We start from the raw sequence: 25,975 nt of genomic DNA on the forward strand, positions 1-25,975 counted from the left end.
CGGCTCGAAGAAGATGGGCTGCTGAACATTGAGATTGGGAGCAACATGATTGTAGCCAAGTGCTGTTTACAGACGAGTCCCGATTCAGTCTGGAGTGTGACACCCGACGTGTTCTGGTATGGTGGGACAGGGGCACTCGAAATAACCCTGCATTCGTTCGTGAAATGTCACAATACAGACGAGCTGGTTGGATGGTATGGGGTGGAATCAGCATAGGCGGACGTACGGAACTGCATATCAATCGGAATGACACTTTGATGGCCCGAAGGTATGCAGACGAGATACTGTGACCTCATGTCATCCCTTACGCTGGAGCCATTGGAGATTCCTTTGTTTTCCAGGATGATAATGCCCGACCGCATAGAGCTCATCTGGTGGAGAACATGCTTGAAGCTGAAACAATACAGCGTATGGAATGGCCAACGTGCTCTCCTAACCTGAATCCAATCGAGCCTGTTTGGGACATGCTCGGACGACGCATTGCTGCGCGACCAAGGCCGCCTGTTACTGTCCGAGACTTGCAGATTGCACTTCTTGAGGAGTGGAACAGTATTCCCCAAAGTCTGATCGATAACCTCATCGCATCCATGGCAAACAGGCGTGCAGCAGTCTTAGCTGTTCGAGGAGACCACACGCCCTATTAAAACTCATGCATCATGTCTAAACATTACTTTTTTTATCGTTTGCATGTAACCAAATTGTTGCCCTAAATCATCTTTTCATGTTTTTTCCAAAAATTTGAAAGAATTAAAGCTTAATTCCAAATTTTTTTACGTCTTTTTTCTGTATTGCGCATTGATACACATGTACTATCCATTGTATGCCAATACGTGGCTATCTCGCACGGTTTCTTTTGCTTGCTCCCCTAACTGTTTTGAGCAGTGTATATATATGTGTTGAAAGGCTTCATGTGTGGGTGGCGACAGCAATAAACTAATAGCTTGTGAATGACGGGCCACCCAGATGGCGACATATTCAACCCCCCCCCCCCCCGTATTAATCGCTATTCACATGTTTTGTTCACAAATTTTAAGTTATGTGTGTTTAGAATGGTTCATTTTTCTAGTGCTACTGATAATGCTTAGAAAAGACAAAGTAAAACTTTACAAGAAAAATTCAAATATATTGACTATGCTTGGCGAAAGTAAGTCAATTGCTGCTGTGGCCCACTATTATGGAATCAACGAATCTGCAGTGAGATATATCAAGAAAAAGGAATCTGAAATTTGATCAGCTTTGGTTGTAGCTGCACCCGTGGCAGCGAAAACTTTGCATAGTCTACGGAATCCATGTGTTTCTTGTGCAAAAAATACATTTTTTTGTGGGTACAAGACTGCTTGCTACAAAAAAGGTATTCCAATTGATTGTAATATTATAATTAAAAAAGACGAAAAGTCTTTACGCTTTTGTAAAGGTAAGAGCTGGTGAAATATCTATTTCATCAGAATTTTATGCAAGTAAAGATTGGTTTCATAGGTTTAAGAAATGATTCAGATTACGTAATGTAAAAATCAGTGGTGATCAAGTTGCTTCCAACCAGGAGGAAGCTAGAAAATTTCCAAGGAGACTCAGCAGGAAATTATTGAAGAGAAGGGTTTTGCACCTTAGCAGGTGTTTAACGCTGATGAAACTGTGCTATTTTGGGAGAAAATACAGCAAAGAACATTTATCACCCAAGAAGAAAAGCGTCCCCTGATTTTAAGCCATGTTAAGGTATACTTATTATGTTTTGTGCGAATGCGTACATGATCAGAGATGCCATTGATGCACTGCAGCTTGTCAATGGCGGAAACCCGAAATCTTGGAAGAATGCATGAACCAAAAATTTGGTTCATGCATTTTTTCTTAGTTTCAAGAAGAAAAAAAGAGGGGGAAAAACCTCCCCAACTTTTTTCCATCTTCTTTGTTTCTTCTTTTCAGTCTATCATGATTGCGCGATTTCGAAAAAGTGGTTTTACACTTTCGTATACTGTAATGATATACACCCAGGTTGTTGGAGATATTTAGTTGCTTCCCTTAATGAGAGGTCATGTACAGAATTTTAAAATTTTGGATCTTTCTGTTCTCCTGCAGGTTTTCTCCCCTTTGATTACATAATGGAAATTATGGCACTTTCGCGGCTGTCTGCAGGCATTTGAAGGCAACATCTATACAGCGTAAATTCGCTTTATTCCTACATGATTGCAAATGCACATTTTTTGAAAAATCATAAAGGATTTGGAATGCCTGTTCAAAGTGTTAAACATTTTCCTAGATCTTAATGAGAATTATACTTAGAGTTGGGACCATGAAAATAAGTCGCCATACAAGGTGGAAAAGCATTCTAAATGGGAACGTTATAAGCGGGATCAACTTTATATTTCGTTTGATTTATTACATGTGTTATATTCCATATGTTAAATTCTCAGTGTTAATGGGCTTCTTTGCAAGCTTTTTCTGCTAATAGACAATGAAAGTAAATTAACCTTTAGATAGAGTATGTGTGTTTTTATAAATGAATTATTTATTTGGTTCACGGAGATGCCTCCTCCTACCCAGAACATGGCCCACCTCTCTGTCTCAATGAATAGATATAAGCATGTGATCAAAAACCTGGGGCATGCTGTAAAAAAATCCTAGAGATACCAGTGAATTATGAGGGAAGGCGAGACTTTTTTTCAAGAGGGACCCAGATTTTTTTAATACCCTGGGTCGTGAATTAGAGTCAGGGTTGGTAAAAAAACTTTTTTTTTTTGGTTTAAACCAGGTTTTTGTTTTAAATAGTATTAACATTAAAAACAATAAAATTTCTGAAAAAGCATTCAAACTTGTAATAATTAATTAAAATGAAATGTTTATTAATGTAATTAACACTATTTCCATATTAATTAATCAATATTTCTTACATTTTAACAAACTTTTGCAATTAAATCATTTTTTGCTTAACTCAATGGATTACTTCGTGTTAGAAAATTCTTTTAATGTTATTAATCATGTAATTAATATAAAGATGTTTTCTCCAGTTACTTTCAGTATACTTAATTAGGAAGCTATTTTGCAAAAACTATAACAAAAATTAGGTGAATATAATGTAATTAATGAAGCATAAATAATGCAGATTAATTAGCAATGATTTACAATATACAGGGTGATTATAACTAAGGTTCTGATTTCAAAACACTGTAAAAAAAGAATGATTGTCAGAATGACTTAAAAATTGACATGAATATTCATGAAGAAATGGAATTTTATTTGGTAAAGGGGAAAAAATATTTAAAAATGTAAAATTAATGACATCCAACATGTGGGAAATTTGCTCGCAGAATGAAAATGATAGCCAGTCATGGCAAAAAGATAACTTAATAAACGTAATCCGTAAATAAACTTAATAAACTTAATATAACTTAATAGCATTGCATGATTTCATAATTCATGGAAACATCACAAAAAAAAAAGTAATTTGAACAAATAACTACAACTTACTCAAGAAATGTTAAATATGTTGTCCACTGTATTGGCTATGAGGTGAAAGCACAAAAATTCTTGTTCAACAACAGATCAGAGTATGCCATGGCCATGATGTGGATGTGCTTGCAATTCACCTTCATTAAACCAAACGTGCCCGCAAGTTAATATTCCTGAGAAACTTCTAACATATAGGGGATGATCTGGAGATTGCAAATTCAAAGTTTGCTATCTGACCACTGTTCATAACATTTTGAGCTCGCTCTCTCTCTCTCTCTCTCTCTCTCTCCCCCCCCCCCCCCCCCCCACAGCCAGAAGTTGCAAGGGTTAGGTTGCATCCTGTTATTGTCAAAATGGGTCTTCAGCAGCTGCTTTTCTGGTATTACAATGTGCATCTTGATAAAGTTCTATCCACACACCGATGCTGTTGAAGTGCCTAAATGATGTGGTTACACAAAATTGATTATACTGCTGGCCAAGTATAGCATCATCTACTTGCACATTTTGCACTTTTTTCCTTTTGCGAAAGAAATTTCCATTGCTTCAGGAGTATCCATGTAAATTTTGAAATCATTCTGACTAGTAGTTCTTATTGTATAGTTTTGGAATCAAAACTTCAAATTATAATCACCTTGTATGACCTGATTACCTGATTTATTTTTCATAAACCTACTACTATACAGTAGAACCCTTGATTAACTGGGCTTAATCATGAAAGTATAAAAAAATACTGAATATTAAGACGGTGATATGCAGTACGAGATGTGCTACTTCTTATGGGAAAGAAAATGAAAACATTTGTGAGGTAATGTAACTACCTTTAGGGACAGCTGGTGGCTTCATTGGATTGTACCTAAGACCACCTACCCTTAGAATGACGGTGTCACTACTGTTGTGCTGCTTCTTTGTGAAGGAAAAAAGCAAAGCAAAAAAAAAACCCCTGTGAGATAATATACCACATTGAGATAATACATTTAGATGTGATGCAATCCTTATTAATGAATTTGCTAAAGATAGAGCGTCAGAATTTAGACAAAGGTTAGAACATGTATAAGAATGAGACATGATTTTGGCATTTGTATATAACTTTAAATAACTAAGATACTTCTTATGAAAAAAATATATATATGTATATTCACACACACACACACAGGACACTTTTATGAGACTTTTTGGAAAAAAAATCACTTATCTTATGCCATTTAAAGATATACCATCAGAATGTACCTCAAGAATATAAAATGTGGTAAAAATGAAAAAGTTTGGGTAATAATCAACCAATATATTTTTCAAGGAAAAATGATATTTACGTTCCTTTTTTTTGATTTTTTGAAAAAAAAAACCAAGGTTTAAACCAAACCAACCCTGGTTAGAGTACATCAGCATTTTCAAATCTATGAATCTGTTACCATTAACCCTCTGACTGCTCAATTTGTGGACCGAAATTGCTTCAAAAATTGTCTAAGTTTTTTTCACTCAAAAAGTGAAGTTTGAGCGGTAATACCACGTGCCTTCAAATGCCGTAATTTAGTGGACAACTAACGACATCTGTTGGCCAAAACATAAATGAAACGTCTAATACTGTATATAATTTATGTCAGTGGTTAAACGAAAAAAACGGGATGCGCTCCTCAATAAAGGAAGAAAAACACATGCCTGCGGAAATCCCGGGATGAGCAGATTTTGCTACATTTGAGTTGCCCGTGGAAATTGCGGGATGAGCAGATTTTGCTACATTTGAGTTGCCAGTGGAAATCGTGGGATGAGCAGTCAGAGGGTTAAAGGGAAAGGATAAGTCCCACACAGTATTTTGGATGAACAATAAGAAAGCTTGGACTATGAAAACACTTTATTTGGATTGGTTTAAATGGTGTTTTGTTCCAAAAGTCAGAAGGTACCTTGAGAGTGAAGACATGCCATTCAAAGTTCTTTTGATACTGGATAATGCTTTTGGACACCCAGATGTCAATGAGTTAAAGATGATGGTGTGGAAGTCCTTTGTGTACTTCCTAATGAACATTGATCATCTAGCCCCTTGATCAGGGGGTACTTCAAGCATTCAAAGCTCACTATACATGTCACTCAATGAAGATGATTGTGCATGCATAGAAAAAAGATACAAATGCAGAAAATGTCCTGAATTATGGAAGAATTACACTATTGCTAATGCCATTACTGTCATCACTAGAATTGCGGCAGCTGTTAAGAGAGAAACAGTCAGCTCTGGTTGGATTAACCTTTGGCCACAATGTGCGCTCCAGGACACAACTATTTCTACAGAGCCACCTGAAGAGATTATAAAAGACATTGTCACGTTAGTGAAACAGGTGGGTGGAGAAGGGTTTGATGATATAGATATGAAGTCGAACAGCTAATTAATAGCAATTCAGAGGCATTGGCCAAGGAGGAATTAATGCAGCTGACTGCTCAGGAAACAAGCGGAATCAGATGAAGATAAAGAAGTGGAAGACAAGTTCACCATGAGTAATGTAGCGGAAGGGCTTCGCAAGTTCAAATCAGCAGTAGATTATTTTCATGATATAGATCCCTCTACACTGTACATTCTTCACATGTAGAAAAATTGGTAGAGGAAGCCTTGTCAACATACCGTCATACTCCAACATACTTAATGATATGAAGAGGAAGAAACGGCAAAACGGAAATCACAATGTTCTTTCAGAAAACATTGCCAATAATTGCTTTACCCTATTTTACATTCCTGTATACCTCTGCTTCACCCTGATCATCTTATGATGTTCAATAAACGAGATAAACAAAAAAAACCTATTGTTTCGGTTATTTACAGATTTCCCCATATTTGTGGCCACCCTGCGGATACAGGGTGCGACTGTATGTAGAAATGTTCTCTCCACTTGTCAATACCTCTTTGATTTCTTTTTCATCTTTCTTCCTTGTAATCTTCATTTCCAAAAATAACCAGTCTTTCAAAGAATCTTGTATTAACAAGTGAACATTTCTACATACATGTAGCCATCTTGTGGCCTATTTCATTCACGAGCTATCAGTTGATTGATGCCGCCATCCATGTACACTGCCTTTCAACATATATACTCCAAAGAAATAAATATTCTGTTTCCATAGCTTGTATATACATATAGATTATTGAACACTTGTCTGGCAAACGGTAGACCAGGGTTTGAGTCCCCAGGTAGGGAGAGATGAATTTTCTTCCTAGTAATCATCTCTAAAAATAACCAGTCTTTCGAGGAATCTTGTATTAACAAGTGGAGAGGACATTTCTACTTATATATTTTCTCTTGTCTGCAGATGATATATCTAAGGAATATCTATGGAATATCTAAATTTAACTGTATTATTAAATCTTATTAACAGTTTATTAATTTATCATTCTTGGTGCTATCTTTCACTAATAGAGAGGCTAAAGTGCCAGAACCACCTGCTGGTCATAAGTGGAAGAAAGTTCTTCATGACAACAAAGTCACGTGGCTGGCCAGTTGGAATGAAAACATACTTAACTCCACAAAGTACATTATGCTCAATCCAAGCTCAAAGCTTAAGGTATGTTTACCACTTGATGAGATACTTTGTTAGTTTATATTGATGACTGCATAAATTTAAAATGAAATTTTAAAGCCATGAAGCTGTGGTTTATTTTCTTTACTGTGTAGAAAAACGAATGTCTCTTCTGTAAGCAAATGTGATTTTTTTTTTCCCATAAGTTCTGCACATCTCCTGTGACATTACATATGGAGGCGGATTTAACAGTGGGCACACTAGGCTCTGCAAATACCAACCATTGTTTCCTTCTGCGTCTGTAGACTCAACCGTCCTTAATCCGCTTCTTATTACATGCTAGTAGTTCTTCATAACTAATAATTTGTATTTGTTTACAAATAATTGATTTTTTTTTTTTCATAGGGTGAAAAAGATTGGCAGAAGTACGAGACAGCTCGGAAACTTAAGAACTACGCTGGTCAGATAAGAGAAACATATTCTGCAGATTTCAAATCAAAAGAAATGAAAGTTAGACAAAGAGCTGTGGCATTGTATTTCATTGATAAGGTTAGTAAGATATAGCTTACTTTGCTTCGAAGCAAATGTTTAATTTTTTCATTTTTAGCATGGCTAGAAATGAAACAAAATAGAACTTTATTCAGATTAAATAATTTATATCAAAGTGGCTGAAATTAATAAAACATTATTCCAAAAGAGTTTTATATACATATACTTCACATCAAAAATAATGAATCTATCATGCAATTAATATAAATAACATAAGATCCAATCACAATATCTTTATATTCTCAATAAACACAAGTCTAGAATCTTATATTACAACAATAATAGATCATCAAATAACATACAACAATCCATTCTAAAATCATTAAAAATATAATTACTCCTATTGATATATAATGAGAGGAAAAAAATTGTTTTCTTTGTTCATTAACAAAAAAAAAAAATGGTTTTATTAAATAAATAATAGCCAATTGATACACAATACAATAACAAGGCTGTTGCTTATCCAAGTTAACTCTTATTCACCTACTGGAAGGGCGATTAGTCCCTTGAGTTCACGTAGTGTCCGTCTCATCATGTTTGTCATTAAAAAAAATTTTTTTTTGATCACGTATTCCCAAGAGATCTTTACGATCTGTCCAGGGAATTTGTTAACGTTAGTAGACATTCATGCCCAAACTGGGATTCGAACTCAGACCTGCACAGTTAGGAGCTAGCTTCATAACTGTCTGCCAGGCTGCAAATATAGTTTTTTTTATTGTTTTCTGTTTTGATTTTCTTTCTTTTTGATGTTTATCCAATTGTTCTGAATGTATGTCTTATGTGTTGTGAACTGTTCAATTAAAATATGTATATATATTTCATTCAATCCTTGTATAATTATTCAAGCATCTATATTATTAGTTTGTATCAAGATTTTGTTATTTGATAGGACTGATGAAAGCTTAGCTGATAATTAATAAATGTCTTTATTCGCATACATATAGCTTGCTCTAAGAGCAGGAAATGAAAAGGATGAAGACACTGCAGATACAGTTGGTTGTTGTTCACTAAGGGTGGAGCACATAACTTTACATGAAGAAAAGGATGGCAAGGAGTATGTCGTTGATTTTGACTTTCTGGGTAAAGATTCCATAAGGTACCAGAATTCTGTGCCTGTGGAAAAACGAGCCTTTAAGAATCTGAATTTATTTATGGAAGGCAAGCAGCCTGGTGATGATCTCTTTGACAGACTAAATGTAATTTGGATTTTTTTAATTTTTTACTACTATCACTAAGCTTTGTAAAAATTCATACTTATATTATGTTTCATTTTTTCATACTGAATTTATGCAACTTTACATTTCATACTTTTATACTTCTCTTATGTTTTTGTATGACTGAGTTGTATTAAAATTGTAAGAAAATGTGATTTGTTTTAGTACTGTAAGTATGAACACAATAGATGAGATTTAGAGATGTTGCTTGGAGGTTGACACTTGGGTCTTTTGGAATTTCTTTTCAAAATTTCAATTTAATCCATTAATGCTGATTTCTCACTTTTCTCCTCCCACAAAAATTGTCTGAAATAATTTTTTTCCTTGCTACGTTTTTAACAATCGTTCCATAATACCGAATATAATGTTGGCAGATCACTAAAAATCTCAGTTCACTAGTTTTATGGGGGGGGGGGGATCTAGTGAAAAGTCAAGTATGTGCCAGAATAGGGGCACACATTTCAAAGCCTTCCAAGTCATTTGCGCATGAACACTGAGATGTATATAAAAGTAAATGATATTGATTGTGACATAAATCAACAATAAAGACTAGAAAATAAATAAAAACTGACTTACACGTACGTATTAAGTGTCGAGTAAGCTTTTTGTAGATACAGTAGAGTATTGATAACCAGAGGTGAATGGGACAGAGGCCAGAGAGCTCAGATTATCGAAAAAATAGAATAATCCGAAAAACAATAAAAATGCTTTAAATGTTTGTTTTACTTTGAAAAAAAAAGACAAGCAAAAGCAGTACTAGCATATATACTGTATTTTTAATTTTTCAATAAGATATAGATGTGCTTAAAAAAATTAATGTGAAAAGAGAGGGTGCAAATATATGAGTGATTTTGAGAAGAGTTGAGGATGGGCTTGATGGTGAGTGATACTGGGACGCTTTCAACTGCCTTTTCAATGATTTTACATAAGCAATTGGGGGGGGGGGGTCAATGACATTGTTCACTGCGAAGACAACGGCCAAACTAGCTCCTCTTTTTCAGCGACCCCTTGAAAGTTAAAATGGTCTACATCCATTCAAGGGAGCCTAATATTTCCTAACACCAGTTACCATTTTTGGGATGGGTGCTGTCTGGTCCTTTTTAGACTGAAATTACTATACAATAAATACGTACTATGCAGTATTCCTGCAAAAAAACAAAGGAGGTGGGTTCTTGGTAAGAAAAGAGAAAGGGGAGTCTTAAGAAGGAAATTCAAAAATTTTCAGTGCCTCGGATTATCCGGATACTTTTTGGACTTGAATTTTTATGACGCTACTCCTGAGTAGACAAAGACTACAAATACTTTAACCCAGTTTCCCAACATTTTTTGTCCCATCGCCCCCCCCCCCCTTCTTCAGAAACTTTTTCTCCTATCACCCCCCAATGCAATCTAACCCATAGAATCGTATGTTATACCCGTAACTTCTACCCCCTAACATTCTATCGCCCCCCCCCCTCCCGGGGCATTAACACCCAAATAGGGAATCACTGCTTTCACCCTTAGAAGGGTAGACATTTTTCCAAAACAATGTAAACAGGTGGTCTTGCTATGGGGACACAGTGATGGAAATGGTTAAATTCTACTTTGGTCAAACAAGGTAGAGTTACAATTTTTAGTTTCATGAGATTGCTCCTAGCCAGGCTTTTCCTGGAAACCATGAACCCTATTATACCAGCAGGTGGCAAGGCAAATAAGTTTGACTATCTAAGTTGCGATTAGGTTATCTGAAGACAATGCCAAAGCTTTTTATCTCTCTCATTTTTTGTGATTTGAAATATGCAGAATTTGTTTCTTTTATCAAGTGTATTTCTCACTAGATACTGCTAAAGAATAACTCAATTATCATAATTCAGCGTTTAGTTTCCAGGACTTTTTTTTATAAACTGATTTATTTTATTTTAACTATTTTATATGATTATTAAACATGCTTCTTCTCATGATAAGGCTTCATTCTTTTTTTAGACATCCATCCTCAACAAATACCTTAATGAATTGATGGAAGGCCTCACAGCTAAGGTCTTCCGTACTTACAATGCTTCCAAAACACTACAAGAACAGTTGGATCTCCTTACACAAGGTAAAATCTGAGAAAAAAAGTAAAATTATTTGATTCATTTACTTATGTAAAACAGGCAAATTAGGAACAATTGAGAATCCATGTGAAGTACATTGATTTAATATTTTCTGTTATAGAGGATATGTCTGTACCAGAGAAGATTCTTGCTTACAACAGAGCAAATAGGGCAGTTGCAGTCTTGTGTAACCATCAGCGTTCCATCCCAAAAACATTTTCCAAAAGCATGGAAAACTTGAAAAACAAGGTTTGCAATTATTGTTTGAAATTAATTTTTTTTAAATTTTCTAAAATCTTGTTGAATATTTTTTGTACATAAGTATTTCTTGCGCCTGTGTTTCAGTGCCATTGAATTGCCTTTAAAGTGTGGGTTTTCTGGGATATTCCATTATTTCAACTCCATCTACCCCAGACTTCCAAAAAATTTTTTAATTTCCAGAATTTTTACCATAATTGTAAAAATGCCTTTTTTTTTCCTAAGGGAAAAATTTACAAACATAAGCCCCTTCTTCCCCCTCCTCTAAAGTGATGTCACATGCAGAGTTGCCAATTGCTACGGATTGTTTGTAGTTACTATGGACAGTGACAATGAACTACGAAGCTGTGGGAAACACTCTCAATACTATGGAAATTAGTTTTAAAAAAATCGGGTCTTTGAGTTTCTTGTGATGTTTTACTTATTTTTAGAAAATTGTGTTGATCTTTACTGTAACGATGAATTCGTATATGCATGTGAGAGAGTTCAAGAGAAGATGAACTTTGAGCTGATCTGTTTTGTCTGTGCGTGGAAGGCAATCTGTAAAGCAGCATCTAAACCTGCTGCTCTACCAAGACCTTTAATAGCAGAAGCCTCAATGCAAAGCTCGTGACATCACTGAAGTCGCTCATTCCACCTATAATCATTGCATATACTGAAGAAAAAAAGTGTTCATTTATATGGTCTTGCTTTATCCAATGGCTGCAGGTGAAATGGACAATTTTAGTGACATCAAAGCTTCACGCGAAGGCTTTCTGTTATAGAAGCTCTACCAAAGCCCCTAGATGTAGTGTCTGGGTGGCTTTGGCTCTACTCAATGCCCAAACGCGCACAAACCTGTTTCCCATCAAAACTGCCCCACGCTGTGGGTGAAAAACAGGTGTTTGAATGGTTCAGAGCAGAGGGTACAGACCTGGCTTCATTTGCATAGTGCATGGTCGAGCTCATGGAAGTTGTGTTGGAAAGAATGTTTCATCGTAGTTGCCATAGGAGCTCTGATACAAAGAAAACGGGGATGGGGTCTAGGTTTGCTAGACGTCCTTATATACTATACAGCCATCAATCGTATATGCAGGTTGGGATTGCATTGAATATTCATGAATTCTGCAACCTTGGAACATTGTTTCGGGAGGGGGTTCATATGGCCTGAGCCCTCTAGGTTCCAGTGCCACTAAGGTGCTGTATTTAATGAACTTTGAATTAAAATTAAAAAATAAATTTATGAGTGATTATTTTTTATTCTACTATGATTATGTTGTCCTGTGAGGGGGTACCCCCATCACCCCTACCCATGGCAAAGCTGAACTACTGACAAACTTTAAGCCAATGTTGGCATGTCTGCACATGCATAATGTTGGATGTAATTTTTTTTTTGTTCACTCAACCATAGTTCTCAAATTTCTAGCACCTACTCTTTCCTGACAATCATTTACCTGTAATATTCCTTACTCTAGCCATGATTTATTCATTTAGCTACGAAAATAAATATAGCATTCAACTCACAAACTCCTCAAAGTGAGATTATTTTTATAAATTTTTTTCCCTTGATGCATTGGTTCAAAACTGATATTCCTGTTTCTTGTAGATGAGTGATAAATTGCAGCAAATAAAAGATGTAAAAAAAGAAGTCAAACAAGCAAAAGCTGATGCAAAAAGTTCTGGCTCTGCAAAAGACAAGATGTAAGAATATTTTGTCATAGAAAAATGATTATACTATGCCCAAAAAAAGGTTTTTTTCCCTTAATTATTCCATGCTTTGCAAAGTTACTTGAAACAAATTTAAAACTGTCTACTAATAATAAGATGTGAAAGTTGAAATTTTTTATATTTCTTTAAAAAAAATGCTGATTTTGAGAGGGGAAAAAAATCCAAAACCTTCCAATTGAGGAAAATGCTTAATTTTTTTAATTCCTGTGATTTATTTTACTTTTTACTTTGTTAAAGTGTTGTTATAGTGAGAAGCATCATTATTCACCTATATAACATAGGATAAATTTCATTTCCAAAACGAATTCCATCCATTTTAAAACTCAATGCTTATTAAAGGAATTTAAGAAATCAAATTAGTTATACTCTAGGTTGATAAATAGGTCACTGATTAGTTCTGGTGTTTTGATCATGTTTCAGAGAAAATGCTATATGGTTTGGACTGTTGATTCCCTAAAATAGATATTCACTCAATTTTCTATTTTTATGAAGAAATAAAGAGTATTTGGATTTATTCAATTATATGTGCATGTTTTATTTTATTATACCTGAGGTTTGTTTGTTTTCTTAAATACCTGAATATATCATGCAGCACCCTTGAAAAGAAGAAAAAGAAGCTACAACAACTGGAAGAACAGCTGAAGAAATTGGAAGTGGAAGCAACTGATAAAGAGGAAAACAAGCAGATTGCATTAGGAACATCCAAACTGAACTATCTTGATCCAAGGATATCTGTTGCATGGTAAATATTTATCTTCTTTACAAGAGTATTTTCCACTAACCACTCATTCGCAACATAATTTCTTGAAACAATACTTTAAGAGTAAACTATCCAAGTTTGCTCATAGTAAAATTGAATGTATCATAACAATATATTGTAAAATTCAAGCCTCAGACAATATTTAACATATTGTTTATTACAAATTTTTTTTCTGTCCCCATGAAATTGTAATACTACATTGTCAAATGGATAGGTAATTAAGATGAACTTAACATGGTAAAAGTGATCCACATTATATGGAAATGATTGGAAGATCTAGGATTGAGAAAAGTAAGAAATGGGGAAAAATAATGTTCAGAATAGAACCTTTCGGTGTACTTCAATTAGTTGTGTAAAATAAAAAAAGATAGAATGTAATACGTGGCTGTTTAAACTGCAGTTTACAGTACTGTTATGAACAATTGGTTATTAATCAGAGAAAGTTTTAATTTTCAGGAGTTTTTTTTTTATGTGCCGAGCCTTCAGATGTTTATAACACACATCTTACCAATTTTCATTTCAAACTTGTCTTTATAAAAGGATTAAGTAATTTTTGTTCAGGTGAAAGGGCATTTAAATTTGTGGTTAAAGGTGTTTCTTTTTAGATGAACAATTTGAGCAGGGCTCGGCATGGGTCACTTTTTTCACTAAAAGTCACTTTTTTAGAAACTGGTCACTTTTATTAGGTATTTTCAGGCCCAGGTCACTTTTTCCACTTTTTTAGCAAAAAAACCTTGGTCTCCATCGCTTTTCTGCTGTCTCAGTGTTTTTCTTTTCTTTAAGGAAGAACTTTACCTGTTCAATATCGCTAATTTTCTCCCTCCCTTCATTGAACTACGATCGAAGGCATCTTATCTTCCCGGGAGCATACCGTGTGATGTCAGCATAACTTGATTTCAAGGCGCTTGGAAAGAAAGCTTAACCTTGTTAAAGAATCATTTTATGGAAAAGCCGGTCGGGAAAAAAAAACTAGCATAAAAGGCATATACTTACAACAAAGAATTCCCCCCCCCCCCAACTACCATTCTTTCTTATTTCCCCATGTGCTCACTCGTTCTTTCATTTTCATCTTATTTTAAAATTGATCCTTTATTTATTTATTTTTTTGTTTTAAAAAGTTTTAGTCCTAAGGGCTGAATTCCTTTCTTGGAGCATCGAGCAAGTTACATTTGTTGTTTGTTCGATCGCTACTTTTGTTAATTTTTTCTAATGTGATTTGAAATGACGATTTAAGAGAGCCCGTGCAGATGCTAACTTACGCGCAGCGGGTGAATACCAAAGCGCGTATTATTTATACGTATTAAGCGTATTAATACACTTTGGAGAATACTCTTGTAGCTGGCCAAGGTTAAAGAAGCTTGCAGATATTTTGAATTTACTTACAATAAAAACATCCAATTGAAAATCGCGATCTATCTACAAATAAAATTCATACTATTTTTCTAACTGGATTTAAATCTCAACAAGAAACCGTAGCCCCAGGTATGATCGAAAGGAGAACTGTTTATGAAAAAATCACAGAATCCTGCAATTCAACGTTTAGTTTAACACAAGGGTTTCCAAATCAGATGAAAATTGGTCATCAGGCTGATAAAAACTCAGTTAACGTGCACACGAGCCGTAAATAGAGGCGGATTTAACGATGGGCACACCGAGCGCGCACCTTTGCCCCCCCCCCCCCTACTTTACATTTTTTTCCCTAATTTAAAGGGCCTAATATTAATTTTTTTTTATGCCCGGGCCGTCAACTGACCTTTATCCGCTTCTGGCCGTAACTTAATTTAAAGCATCTTCACGATACTGATTGTTGACTTAATATCGACATCTTGCGTGCCATTCTTGATGTGTAAAAAAAATCCCATTTTTAGACCTCGGAAGTTATTAAAATGTATTTGTCTCGAGTCGCTGTTATGACCGCAATAGGAGAGGGCGGGGGTCTGGTTCCACGGGTGTTGAACGAGGAAAGGTGCAGAGTTTACTCTTTTTCTGTTAAGAGTCTATGCCAGCCCCGGGCGATAGTAAATTTTCGACCCGGGTTGCTACATATCGTAATCAGATCTGGGGGCGGGGGGCAATGCCTTGGACGGCGTTTTTGATGGAATGGTATATTTAAGAAAACGCAATAAAAATTCCTTTGCAAAATTATCAAATTTCACAGTCAAGGGGCAGTAAAATTACGTTTCCCCTCCAGAAAAAACAATTGTATTACAGCCATGGTAAATCGGGTGGGGGCGAATTCACTGTTTTTGTTCGTTGAAAATTACGGGAGGAGTCAGCGCTAACGTGGCGACTTTTTTTCACGCTAAAATGGGTAGCCCTGACTACAGCATCCATAAACTCTGTATCAACTGCATTTATAAATCCCGTATGTTGATTCGATTTTTGTGTTCATTTTATCCTAATTTTCCGTATTTCCCGATATATATCTATCGATTTTTGCATATTGCCGTATATTAGGTTAATTCATATTATAAATTATATATTTTTTTGTAATTTTTTATGTGCCTTTTGTCAGCCATCTTGAATTGACTACCGCAAAACAGTGATTCCTTGGCGCGAAAAAAGTCGCCACGTTGGTGCTTACAAGGTTCATGGGAAATTTACCGGGGAAGGCCGCTGAGTATTACGGGGGGGGGGGGCAAAATTATACTGTTTCCAGGGGTGGGAACACTGCGCCAAAATTAACATCTTGCGCTATCCTGCTCCAATAGTGTATTTTCGTATTTTTCTGTGCCAAATAGCTAATTTTGCTTCGTATGCCCGAAATTTTGGAAAGGACGCCAAAAATTGTTGTTCCTGCTTACCGCGAAACGATTCTTTCTAAGAGCGTGTTTTATTCCACTGTACACCTTATTTAAACTATCTGCCTTTCCGTCGCGAAACTCTGATAATATCCGTGATTGTGCAACTGAAGATAGTTTGCAATGATCTTTCAGCTTTAAAGCGCAAATGCGAGTCACAGTTGCAGTTTAAAAAAAGTCCCCACTGGAAGCAGCAGAAATTACTTTAGTTGATCGTCATTGCGTCAAAAAATTTTCATTCTGGAAGTAAAAAGTGTGTTTTCGCCGAATTACGAATGCTAATTTAGAAACTTTGCCGAATAACGAGTGTCTGATCGCCAATCTCACCAAATAATGAGTACTTAATTGCCAAACGTCGTGTTGATTCTTCCGAAATTCTCTCCCATTTTGCAACAATTTCTTTCCAAGTATGAAAAAATTGAAAACTTATAGAAAATTTTTAGCCCATTTGAAGTGCTGTGGTTCCAGACAGCCAATAGTGCCCTCAGTAAGCAAAAATCATCTTAAATAGACTGGTGTGAAAAATTTTATGGCAGCCTTTCTTTCAAACGCCTGAAATACCAAAAACAAAAAACAAGCTGATGAAAAGATGTTTGATAACAAAAGACAGTGCAGTTGTTTTATTTTGAAAAGGGGTGAGGGTTAACGAAAATATTCTTGTTAATTTCCCTGCTCCAATTTATAAATATCTGCTCCAAATCCTATATTTTGCTGCTCCAAAACTGGTCCGAATCCTGAATTTTGCTGCTTCAAAGCTGTTCCGAAATGGACTTTGTCACTTCCCACCCCTGTGTTTCTGGGTAAAGGAGTAGATGTGTGGTTTTTTTGCAGGGCTGTATGTTGTGTGTAAAAAAAAAAAGAAAAAATATATATTTTTACAAATTTTTCTCTCGAAAACCAAACAATTTCAAAACTGATTTATTTTCTCCCTAACCCAAGGACAGTATTATTTTTGTGGCCCCCCCCCCCTCCCGCCTGTAAAATAGTAGACTCGCCCACTTTTCCCAGTCCAGCCATAGGTGGAGATAGACGTGAAGGTCTTCGGGGTGTGGCACGATGACAATTGATATACATCATATATATGTATAGATAGGCTCTGCCATTGACGCTGGGGGAGGGTGGATTGCTCCTCCCTCAGCGTATAATAATTAAAATAATTTAGTTAATTTAATAATTTAGTTAATTTAATAATTTAAATACTTTATTCAATTTAATAATTTAAATAATTTATTCAATTTAATAATTTAAATAATTTATAATTTAAGTAGTTTTTTTAATTTAATAATTTAAAATAATATTGCTAAAAATTTAATTTTAGTTTATAATTATTATATTAAATTTCTTAAAATTTGTTGGAACGTATTATACAAACCTAGGTATGTAAATCAAATTTGTACTAGTTAAAAAAGTTTGAGTACATTTTGTATACTGTCATTCATAGCATAACACGAATGAAAAATCCACTGGAATGTAGATGGGACAAATTCTCTTATCAAATTTTGTGTTAGTTTCATTTTTTCCCCTTCTTTTTTTTGAATGTGAAAACTTTTTCCCGTTTTGAAGTTTTCCCTGCTTAAATTGATTCTAAGATGGGTTGTGGAAAGCAACATGGGGGAAGGCATTGCTACTGTTATTCTCTCACACATAGTTGTTGATAAATTTGATAAGTTATTCAAAACTTTTCTGGTTAGCAGAATGCATTTGATTTTGATTTAATTATTTCACACTATTATGTAAAAAAGAACCAATTCCAATGAGTTCTATTGAAATGCAAAGTTGAAACTAAATTCAATTTCAATTCATTCAATTTGGTAATAATCAAAATTCATTGTTCATTTGGTGTCTTTCCAAAAATATTTTGGTTCACTATTTGGTCACTTTTTTAAAAATTTTGGTCACTAGTTTTGAGGCCATGATCCGTGCTGACCCCTGTTTGAGGAAACCCTTGAGAATTTTTAAAAATTGCGAAAATCTATCCATTCAAATGAGTTCTGATTACATGTGAATATGTGATTCCAGATTCTATTAATTAAGCATTTTGGTGTATCTAAGCATTATAAATGGCTGTAGATTAACTTTCACCTTATAGTCTTGGTTTTAACAATGCTATAATGTTGAAATAATTGTAGATCTTTTGTCAGAATTCTTTATAGAAAAAACCCCTGAGTCCTTAAATTGTACTTCAAAAAAATGAAAACTCACTAAAGAAAATTCCTCAGTTTTTATAAATGTAAGCAGACCATGTGTTTCTGCAGAAAAATATGTGAAATTGGTATTCCAAATACAGGAAATCCTCAAATACTATGCCAAAAGTGAAACAAAGTTGCCAATTACTACAAAAAAAGCCAATGGTGAGGGATCAAGCGCTACCAACAAAAAGTTTAATAAAAAGTGAATATTCAGATTTATAGTCATAATTATTATAACATAATTGTAATTTGGGAAAAAATTTGGCAAAGTAATTTTTTCCCTTCGTTCCAGTAAAAAATAAATTCAAGTAGGCTTCATTGAAAACAAGGGATATCTTTACTTTAAAAAAAAGGTTGGAACAGTTAAAATTACATGAATATCCTAGAAAAATGGGTTGTCCCAGAAAATCTGTTGATTAGAATAGAAAGATCCAGACAATTTCATTTTGAAACTTTAAATTTTCAAAAATAATGTCAATTTCCTGCTTTTACAATAACTATCACACCTGACGAATGTAAAATAATGTTGTGGTTATTTTCCTTTGTACCAATGTGCTACGAAGCTGGGCTAGAAGAGATTTCGGCAGCGGGATAAGTCCTGTGGCAACGTTCTGGTGTTCATAAGTTTTCTGGCTTGAATAAGCTTTCAAATGTTCTAAGAATGAGAACTATGTTGATCATTCAACTTCTGCATAGTAACAGGAATTATTAGAATGTTCGAGAAAAGAACATAGTATCTCCATCATTCACGTTCTTTTAAAATTACTGCCCCTTTTAAAATTATTTCCCCCTCTTGTCCGTAGCGTAGCTGCCAAGTCTTCCAGATTTCTACTCCATCTCTCCTGGATTCCTGTAAAATTCTTATATAAATTTCTACCTTTTGAAGGGAAAAAAAATTTAAAAATTTACCTGGAAAAAAAGACAGTTGCTTTTGTTTTTTACCCCCAAAAATGGCATCACAAAAAGTATTTCATCTTCTGGGTGGAAAATTAGACAAACAGCCAGTATCAACTGCCTTTCAACATCTGAAATTGGCAAGATGAATGGCAATGCTTTGTGTTTTTGTGCCTGATGGAGGTTTTTTTTTGCTGTTATTTGATTTGAGAATAGTAATAAAAGATAACGTAATGGTTGGCGAGAATTTTGACTTGGTGTTGCCGGGCGATAGCTTGCACGATGTCACATTTTTACATAGGTGAAAAATCCTTAAAATTTTACTCTTAGTAATGAAAAATCCCCCAATTTTTTTTCAAATATTTCTTTTATATTTATTTTTTTTTTCATTTATTTTTGTACAGAATTGGGATCTGCTGGAAACCTCCCTAATTCTTATTCTATAAAGTTGGCAGCTGTGCAATAGATTTTCATTTTCATAAGAGCCCAAGACTAGGTAGCCTAATACAAACTTACAGGATTCCCAGCAACCTGCACAGTCAGGGAAATGAAAAATGATCAGGGAAAAGTCTGGAAAAATGTAAAATACTTGGCAAAATTCAGAGAAATATGCAAATATTTGATGAAAGGGGAAAGTTCTGTGGAGTGAAAAAAAGAATTTGAAGAACAAAATTTATATTTACATTAATATATTTCTTTCTTCCAGAGTCATTTCTTTCTTTTAGTCAGGGAAATTGATCGAGTTGATTTTGCTAAGAACCCTGTCTCATTCCAACTTCACAGAATTCTCGCAAATCGGAATTCATCATCGACTTGATGTGAGACCACCACCTATGTCACGTCAAAGTAGTGTGTAATGTCCTTACTTTCCTGTTGTAAAGGGTTCAAGTTGTTTATTTCTTTTTCCCTCCTATCGTTTCAGGTGCAAGAAATGGGGTGTTCCTATCGAAAAAATTTACAACAAGACTCAGAGAGACAAGTTTAGATGGGCTATAGAAATGGCAGGACCTGACTTCGAGTTTTGATCCAAGGCTGTCAGCCTTTGGGACATTACAGGGGCTGACTTTATGGATAGCCGCAAAAGAGATGAACATTCATCAGCTTATTGCGCTTTCCATTTTGTACTGTTTATAGCCATTTTAGATTCGAGATCATACAGCACATCCAAATTCATTGTCTGCCGAAAAACAGGCATCTTCATTCCAAATCAATGAAAATAAAAGCCATCAAAGTTTATAGCCTTCTCGTGCATGACTTCAGTGGATTCATATCGAAGTGTTTCGTTTAGATTTTGCTGTGTGATTTTTGTGCATCCGGTCTCTCATGAATGCACTTTCTGTGTGAGGGAAGAAGGTGATGCGGTGACAGCGGTGTGTGTGTGTGGGGGGGGGGGGTGTTATTGGAAAGTATTCTGCCAAGTCAGCAATGTGATTCTTCTTGAGAGTAGCTCTGTGCAAAACTTTACTCTGTGTGTGTGTAAATGTATGTTTGTATTTGTGCTTGTTCTTCTGTGCAAACTAAAAAAATACTCTCACCAATTTTCGGATGAAAGCATTGTGGTGACGTTTTATATATATAAAAAAAGAATGAACTTTTTAATGTATTATAAACAAAAAAAATCTAAGAATTATCGACTTAATATGTATGATGTTCGATGACATGAGCATTGCTGATTTACTATATTATTGAATGGAAGAAATTGTTTTTTTACATTGAAACTTCTTAGATTACATTACAAAGATGGGTTGTTAGATTTTCTTTCGTCTTCTCTTTTTTTTGCCTTTGTGTGCTGGGGATTGCGTTTCTTCCACTGATGATACAATCTTTTTAATGTACGAAATGAATTTTGTGTAATGTAATGAATTTTTATAGTATCGCTTTTATTAGTATGATCTGTTTTATAATTACGAATTCATTGGTAATTACCATAAGATAATTACTTTTGATTCAATTTATATCGATTATAGGTCGTAAAACGATTGATTGTATGATTTCTAGTCCGAAGAAATCAAATATCCTTCCATTACCTCTTATGGGGAAATAGAATACACTGGGTTCCTCTTCTGTGAGGACGAATGAGTTTTAGTAAAATATACTTTTTTTCTTTTTTGTGCTGTTGGGGTTGGTAATGAAAGAAAAGCATTAATAGATTTGTGAACTGCCAAAAAAAAAAAAAAAAGATTAAATTTTTTTTTTTTTGAATATACCCACCTAGTACATGACTAAAGTAAGGAATTTGTCATGCCACAGGTTTTGACACTAAATTTCTGTATTTTGGCACGCCTTGTTTGAAACACATTGTTTTTGGACTAAAGAAAATATTTAACATTAAAAAGGAGGCATACACAGCTCGAATCAGCAAAATAACATTTCGATACAATGCAAATCCCTTTCCCCCTTTGTTTTAATGCAATATTGAAATTTATATAAGATTTTGAGGTTGATGTTCTTGCATTTTTTCATCAGCTTTGTAAAGGGAAAAAATATGATAATGCACAATCAACGACATTCTATTAATGCATAGTTTTACTTAGGTAACTATTTTTTCTGGATTAAAAATATAAAGGCTGTGTGTAGCTGTAAATAGGATCCAAACAATTTTGAAGATCAATATGACTAGATTGCTAGGCTTCACATTAAGCCTATCAGTACCATAAAGAGAGAATATTTCACCAGGAATTTATTCAGTATTGGCACAACAGATATCGAGGGGAAAAAACAAAATTTCATCTAATTTGCTGATTTTTTTGTTTTTTTTTGTTTTGATAAGAAATCTCTTTATGCTCTAAAAAGCAGGCACCTTCAACCATTGCTTGTGTCCGATTGCACATTCGTGAACACTTGATTAATATTCCAACTAACTACCTTATACGTTTTAGTGTATTATGAATTCTAGGATTGAAGTCATCTCCTGATTTCATGCATTTGTATGTCAAATTTTCCAAAAATAGTGCTCTTCTCTTTTGATGATGGGTACTAGCAGCGCTCGCACTTGGGGAAAAAGGTTGAAGACCTCTACTCTAAAATAACAATAACAATTGGTCAAATTCAACACATTATAACTAACAATCTAAGCTTTGGCTGTGTATCTTTCAACTACAGAAATGAAATATTACACTGCACCACGATTTGAATATATCATCTGATTATTACTATACCGACCCTGTAATATTTGTATTTGGTCTTGTTTTACTACACATTTTCGTGATTAGTTGTGAATCTAGAAAAGTTAATTTTTTTCCCCGCAATAGAATTCTCTTTAAGGGAAATATACGTGTGTTATACGTATTAATTGAATTATAGCATCGACAGTGAGCAAAACGAGTTAATCAAGCTAATGTGTATGGTATTTTTCGTCCTTGCAGGTGTAGAAAGTTTAATTTTGTAGCTATATTTATTTCTAGGCCTTTCTGTTGTTTATTGTAATAAAATTGGGGTTTTTTTTTGTTTTTAAAATGCAGAGCTTTTTCTGTGGTGCTGCCATTAAATATTTAAAAAATAGTTTTTTTATTTTGCAAAATCTTTCTTGATTAATTTAACAATGCATGGAGTGTTCAGTTTAATCAAATATAACTGCAGAAAGAAAAAAAATGTTTTGGGAAGATAATATATATGAATAAAAAAAATAATTTTTTATGTGGCGATATATTGTGAGCACCAATCTTCATTATCTGTGCGTTAATTTGTGATTCATTCTTCCTCCCGATCTGGTAATTCAGGTCGGGGAGGCAGTATTGCGAGGACTTTCGGAGACTGTCGTTGTGAATATTTCTGTCCTTAAATTATTGGGGTGTGCAGTTTTTGTACTGCGTTTTTTTTTTTTTCCTCCTTTATTTTCATTCTGAGTTGTTAACTATTTATACACCATATACCTGTATATTATGAAACGTGTTCAAAATAAAAGTAGTTTTGTTGGATCTGGGTCGATTTTTATTTTTTGAAAAGGTTTAATCTTATTGTAATGTTATCTTCGTGTGTGTTTTGGACATTTGAGCATTAATATTGTGCAGCAATTCCCAAATTCAGAGATAATTATGGTGGAAGGGACTATAAAAAGTGGATCACGACGTACTGAAGCATCACCATTATTATCTGAGACATTGGGACCTCTTTTCATATCGACTGACATAATTTCTGAAAATTTTGTGCTTACTCAGATGCTAGTTTAGTTATATCTAATATTTTAGGTGCCATTCCAATTTCTTAAGTGGACCTGGTGCCTGAGATTTGCCACGTCCTGGAAATATGATTCAAGATGAAAAGTGAAATTTATGTGAGGTTTCTATAAAGTACAATCCTCCCTATTCGATTAGTTGTACGGTCCACTGCTGATGTAGATTCAACCGAAACAGACAGTTCAAGGGACTATACAGTCGATCCCTCTTATTCGCGGGGGTTACGTTCCGGGAGTGACCTCGAATACGGAAATTTGGGAATAACCGAAACCTTACGTTTTTCACGTGTTTATTGATCATCATGAGAAAGCAAGGTGACAGAGGTAGAAGGGTATGTAAAGGAGGGGTGCCGCAATTGTTGGCGATGTTTTCTGAAAGAAAATTGTGATTTCTGTTTGCCGTTTCTTCATATCAAGTATTTAGACCATTCTGAAATCTCTCCCACTTCAACATGCCGACTTCTTGCTTATCCCTCAAGACTTTTCCACACTTTTGAAATCCCAGGCTGCGGTCTCCGGCCCTTGTGTACCACTGGGCGGACGTGCAATTCTCGCTAGTCATTTGGTTCAGCTATTCATTTTAGTCAAATGGCTTGTACGTTACATCGAGTTGATAGCTGTCTTCATGGGGAGAACGACGCGAGTGATTTGATAATTGGCAATAGAAGAGGGGGGCACTACTATAAATCTTCGTTAACTTTTTCCGACACAACCCTGCCTCTTTTGATGCTTGGCATCAGCCCGGGATTGTGAGTGGATTATCTATATAAAACCTTTTTTACGTGCATAAAATTCTGATGAAATATGGAGGTGGTAAAAGCCTCAACTTTTTACGTGAGACGTTTCACCAGTCCTTTCCTGTATAGAACTGTAAAATTTTTTCGCCTTTTCCGTTATAATATTACAATCAATTGGAATACCCTTTTGTGGCAATCTTGTATCTACAAAAAAACATTTTCTGTATGAGAAACACGTGGATCCCGTAGGCGATGGAAAGTTTTTGCTAACGAAGGCGCAGCTACAGCCACGGTTGCTCGAATTTCAGATTCTTTTTTCTTGACATGAAAAATTCAGGCACTTGCCATTTTCACTCCAATATTCTAATAAGGGATGGCAACACGAAACAAGCACAGCTCTACCAACATAAATACATTGAAAGCCACACATACTCAGAACACACATTTTGGCATGTACCAATTCTTTGGAAATTCCTCAGAGGAATGTTTACAAGGTGTCTGTGCAGTTGCTTCCATGGCCCCTAGGCTGGGATCTTTGACGGGGGGGCCCCCTTTATGATGAATTTATAGCGTGAAAAAACAAAAAAATGATTAAAATCCCCCAGGGCTGGAGCCTTGTCAGCCCACTCCTTGTGGGGGGGAGCATGGTTGCTTCAATGACCTGCCTAGAGAGTTGCACAGACATGAGTGGAGATATGCTTTCCCCCCCCCCCCTCCACCATCATCGATTATGTGCGTATTGTATGCATGGCCCCCGCAAGGGGTGGGCTGACGAGGCTCCAGCCCTAGGGCCCGGGATGATTTTCATTTTTTTTGTCATTTTTTTCACGCTATGAATTCACCATAAGGGGGGCCCGTAAAAAGTCCCAGCCTATGGGCCATGATTGTATGTACTGACATCATCTCCACTTATAGGTGCTTCATTTCCTGCCGTTTGACAATTTTTTATGGATTTCTATCTAAGCGATTTTGTTCACATTTGGCAACATTTTCAACGGCAATAAAGTTTCTTGGGAAGTATGAATATAATTATGAACAATAATTGAAGGGCGGAGAAAGATATCAAAGATGTTGTACAGGTGACCTCAAAGCCTGTTTCTCTCGAAAGGGTCCCAAAAATTCATATTTGCCCAGGTACAGGCTCTAGCAGACATACATATGTATTAACATCATCATGCCCCGAGACCTACGAGTTCGTCTTCACCCATGGACGTTTCATTTCCTGCCAAATTCTCAATTTTTTTTTTTAGATTTCTGTCGTATTTTACGGATGTGTTCACCTTTGCCATCATTTTTGGAAATAATTAGCATTTTTTTTTTTTTTTTGGCATTTGAGATCCCAAATTCCGTTGTTTCCCGCAGAAACATTGTCAGTTTAGTGGTAACGCAATCAGGCTGCAATTAGAAGGAGGAAGTGGCGGGGTATTACCCCCCCCCCCCGGTGCTTGACCAAGAAGGGTATACTGACTACAATCCTTTTCCCGTTAAACACTACGGGCAGCGGGGAAAAACACCTTCTAGAACAGAAAGTGTGCTCTAGAAGGTATTGGGGGGGCACAAAATTTCTTTCTAGTTGCGGCCATGAGTGCAATTAAACTTGAAAGTTTCAAGTCCATGTTCAAATACTGCGACTCTTGCGCCATCTATTCATTAATGAATCGCCACAGAGATATAGGACTTG

General features: G+C 35.3%; 1 protein-coding gene across 1 annotated transcript in view; it reads left to right on the top strand.

The window, feature by feature from the left end:
* Window positions 1-23,300, top strand: part of LOC149064417 (DNA topoisomerase I, mitochondrial-like) — a 38,003-nt gene extending 14,703 nt beyond the window's left edge. The window contains exons 11-18 of the mRNA XM_089255411.1: window positions 6,840-6,984; window positions 7,345-7,488; window positions 8,433-8,684; window positions 10,665-10,779; window positions 10,896-11,023; window positions 12,618-12,712; window positions 13,332-13,481; window positions 20,306-23,300. Coding sequence (XP_089111537.1) covers window positions 6,840-6,984; window positions 7,345-7,488; window positions 8,433-8,684; window positions 10,665-10,779; window positions 10,896-11,023; window positions 12,618-12,712; window positions 13,332-13,481; window positions 20,306-20,408 — 1,132 coding nt within the window. The 3' untranslated portion in view covers window positions 20,409-23,300. The remainder of the gene's footprint in view (window positions 1-6,839; window positions 6,985-7,344; window positions 7,489-8,432; window positions 8,685-10,664; window positions 10,780-10,895; window positions 11,024-12,617; window positions 12,713-13,331; window positions 13,482-20,305) is intronic.
* The last annotated feature ends 2,675 nt before the right edge of the window (window positions 23,301-25,975 follow it).

Source organism: Pholcus phalangioides, unplaced genomic scaffold (genome assembly GCF_987345545.1).
Source record: "Pholcus phalangioides strain wild (caught in Gottingen) unplaced genomic scaffold, Ppha-v1.0 ptg000042l_1, whole genome shotgun sequence".
Classification (NCBI taxonomy): domain Eukaryota; kingdom Metazoa; phylum Arthropoda; class Arachnida; order Araneae; family Pholcidae; genus Pholcus; species Pholcus phalangioides.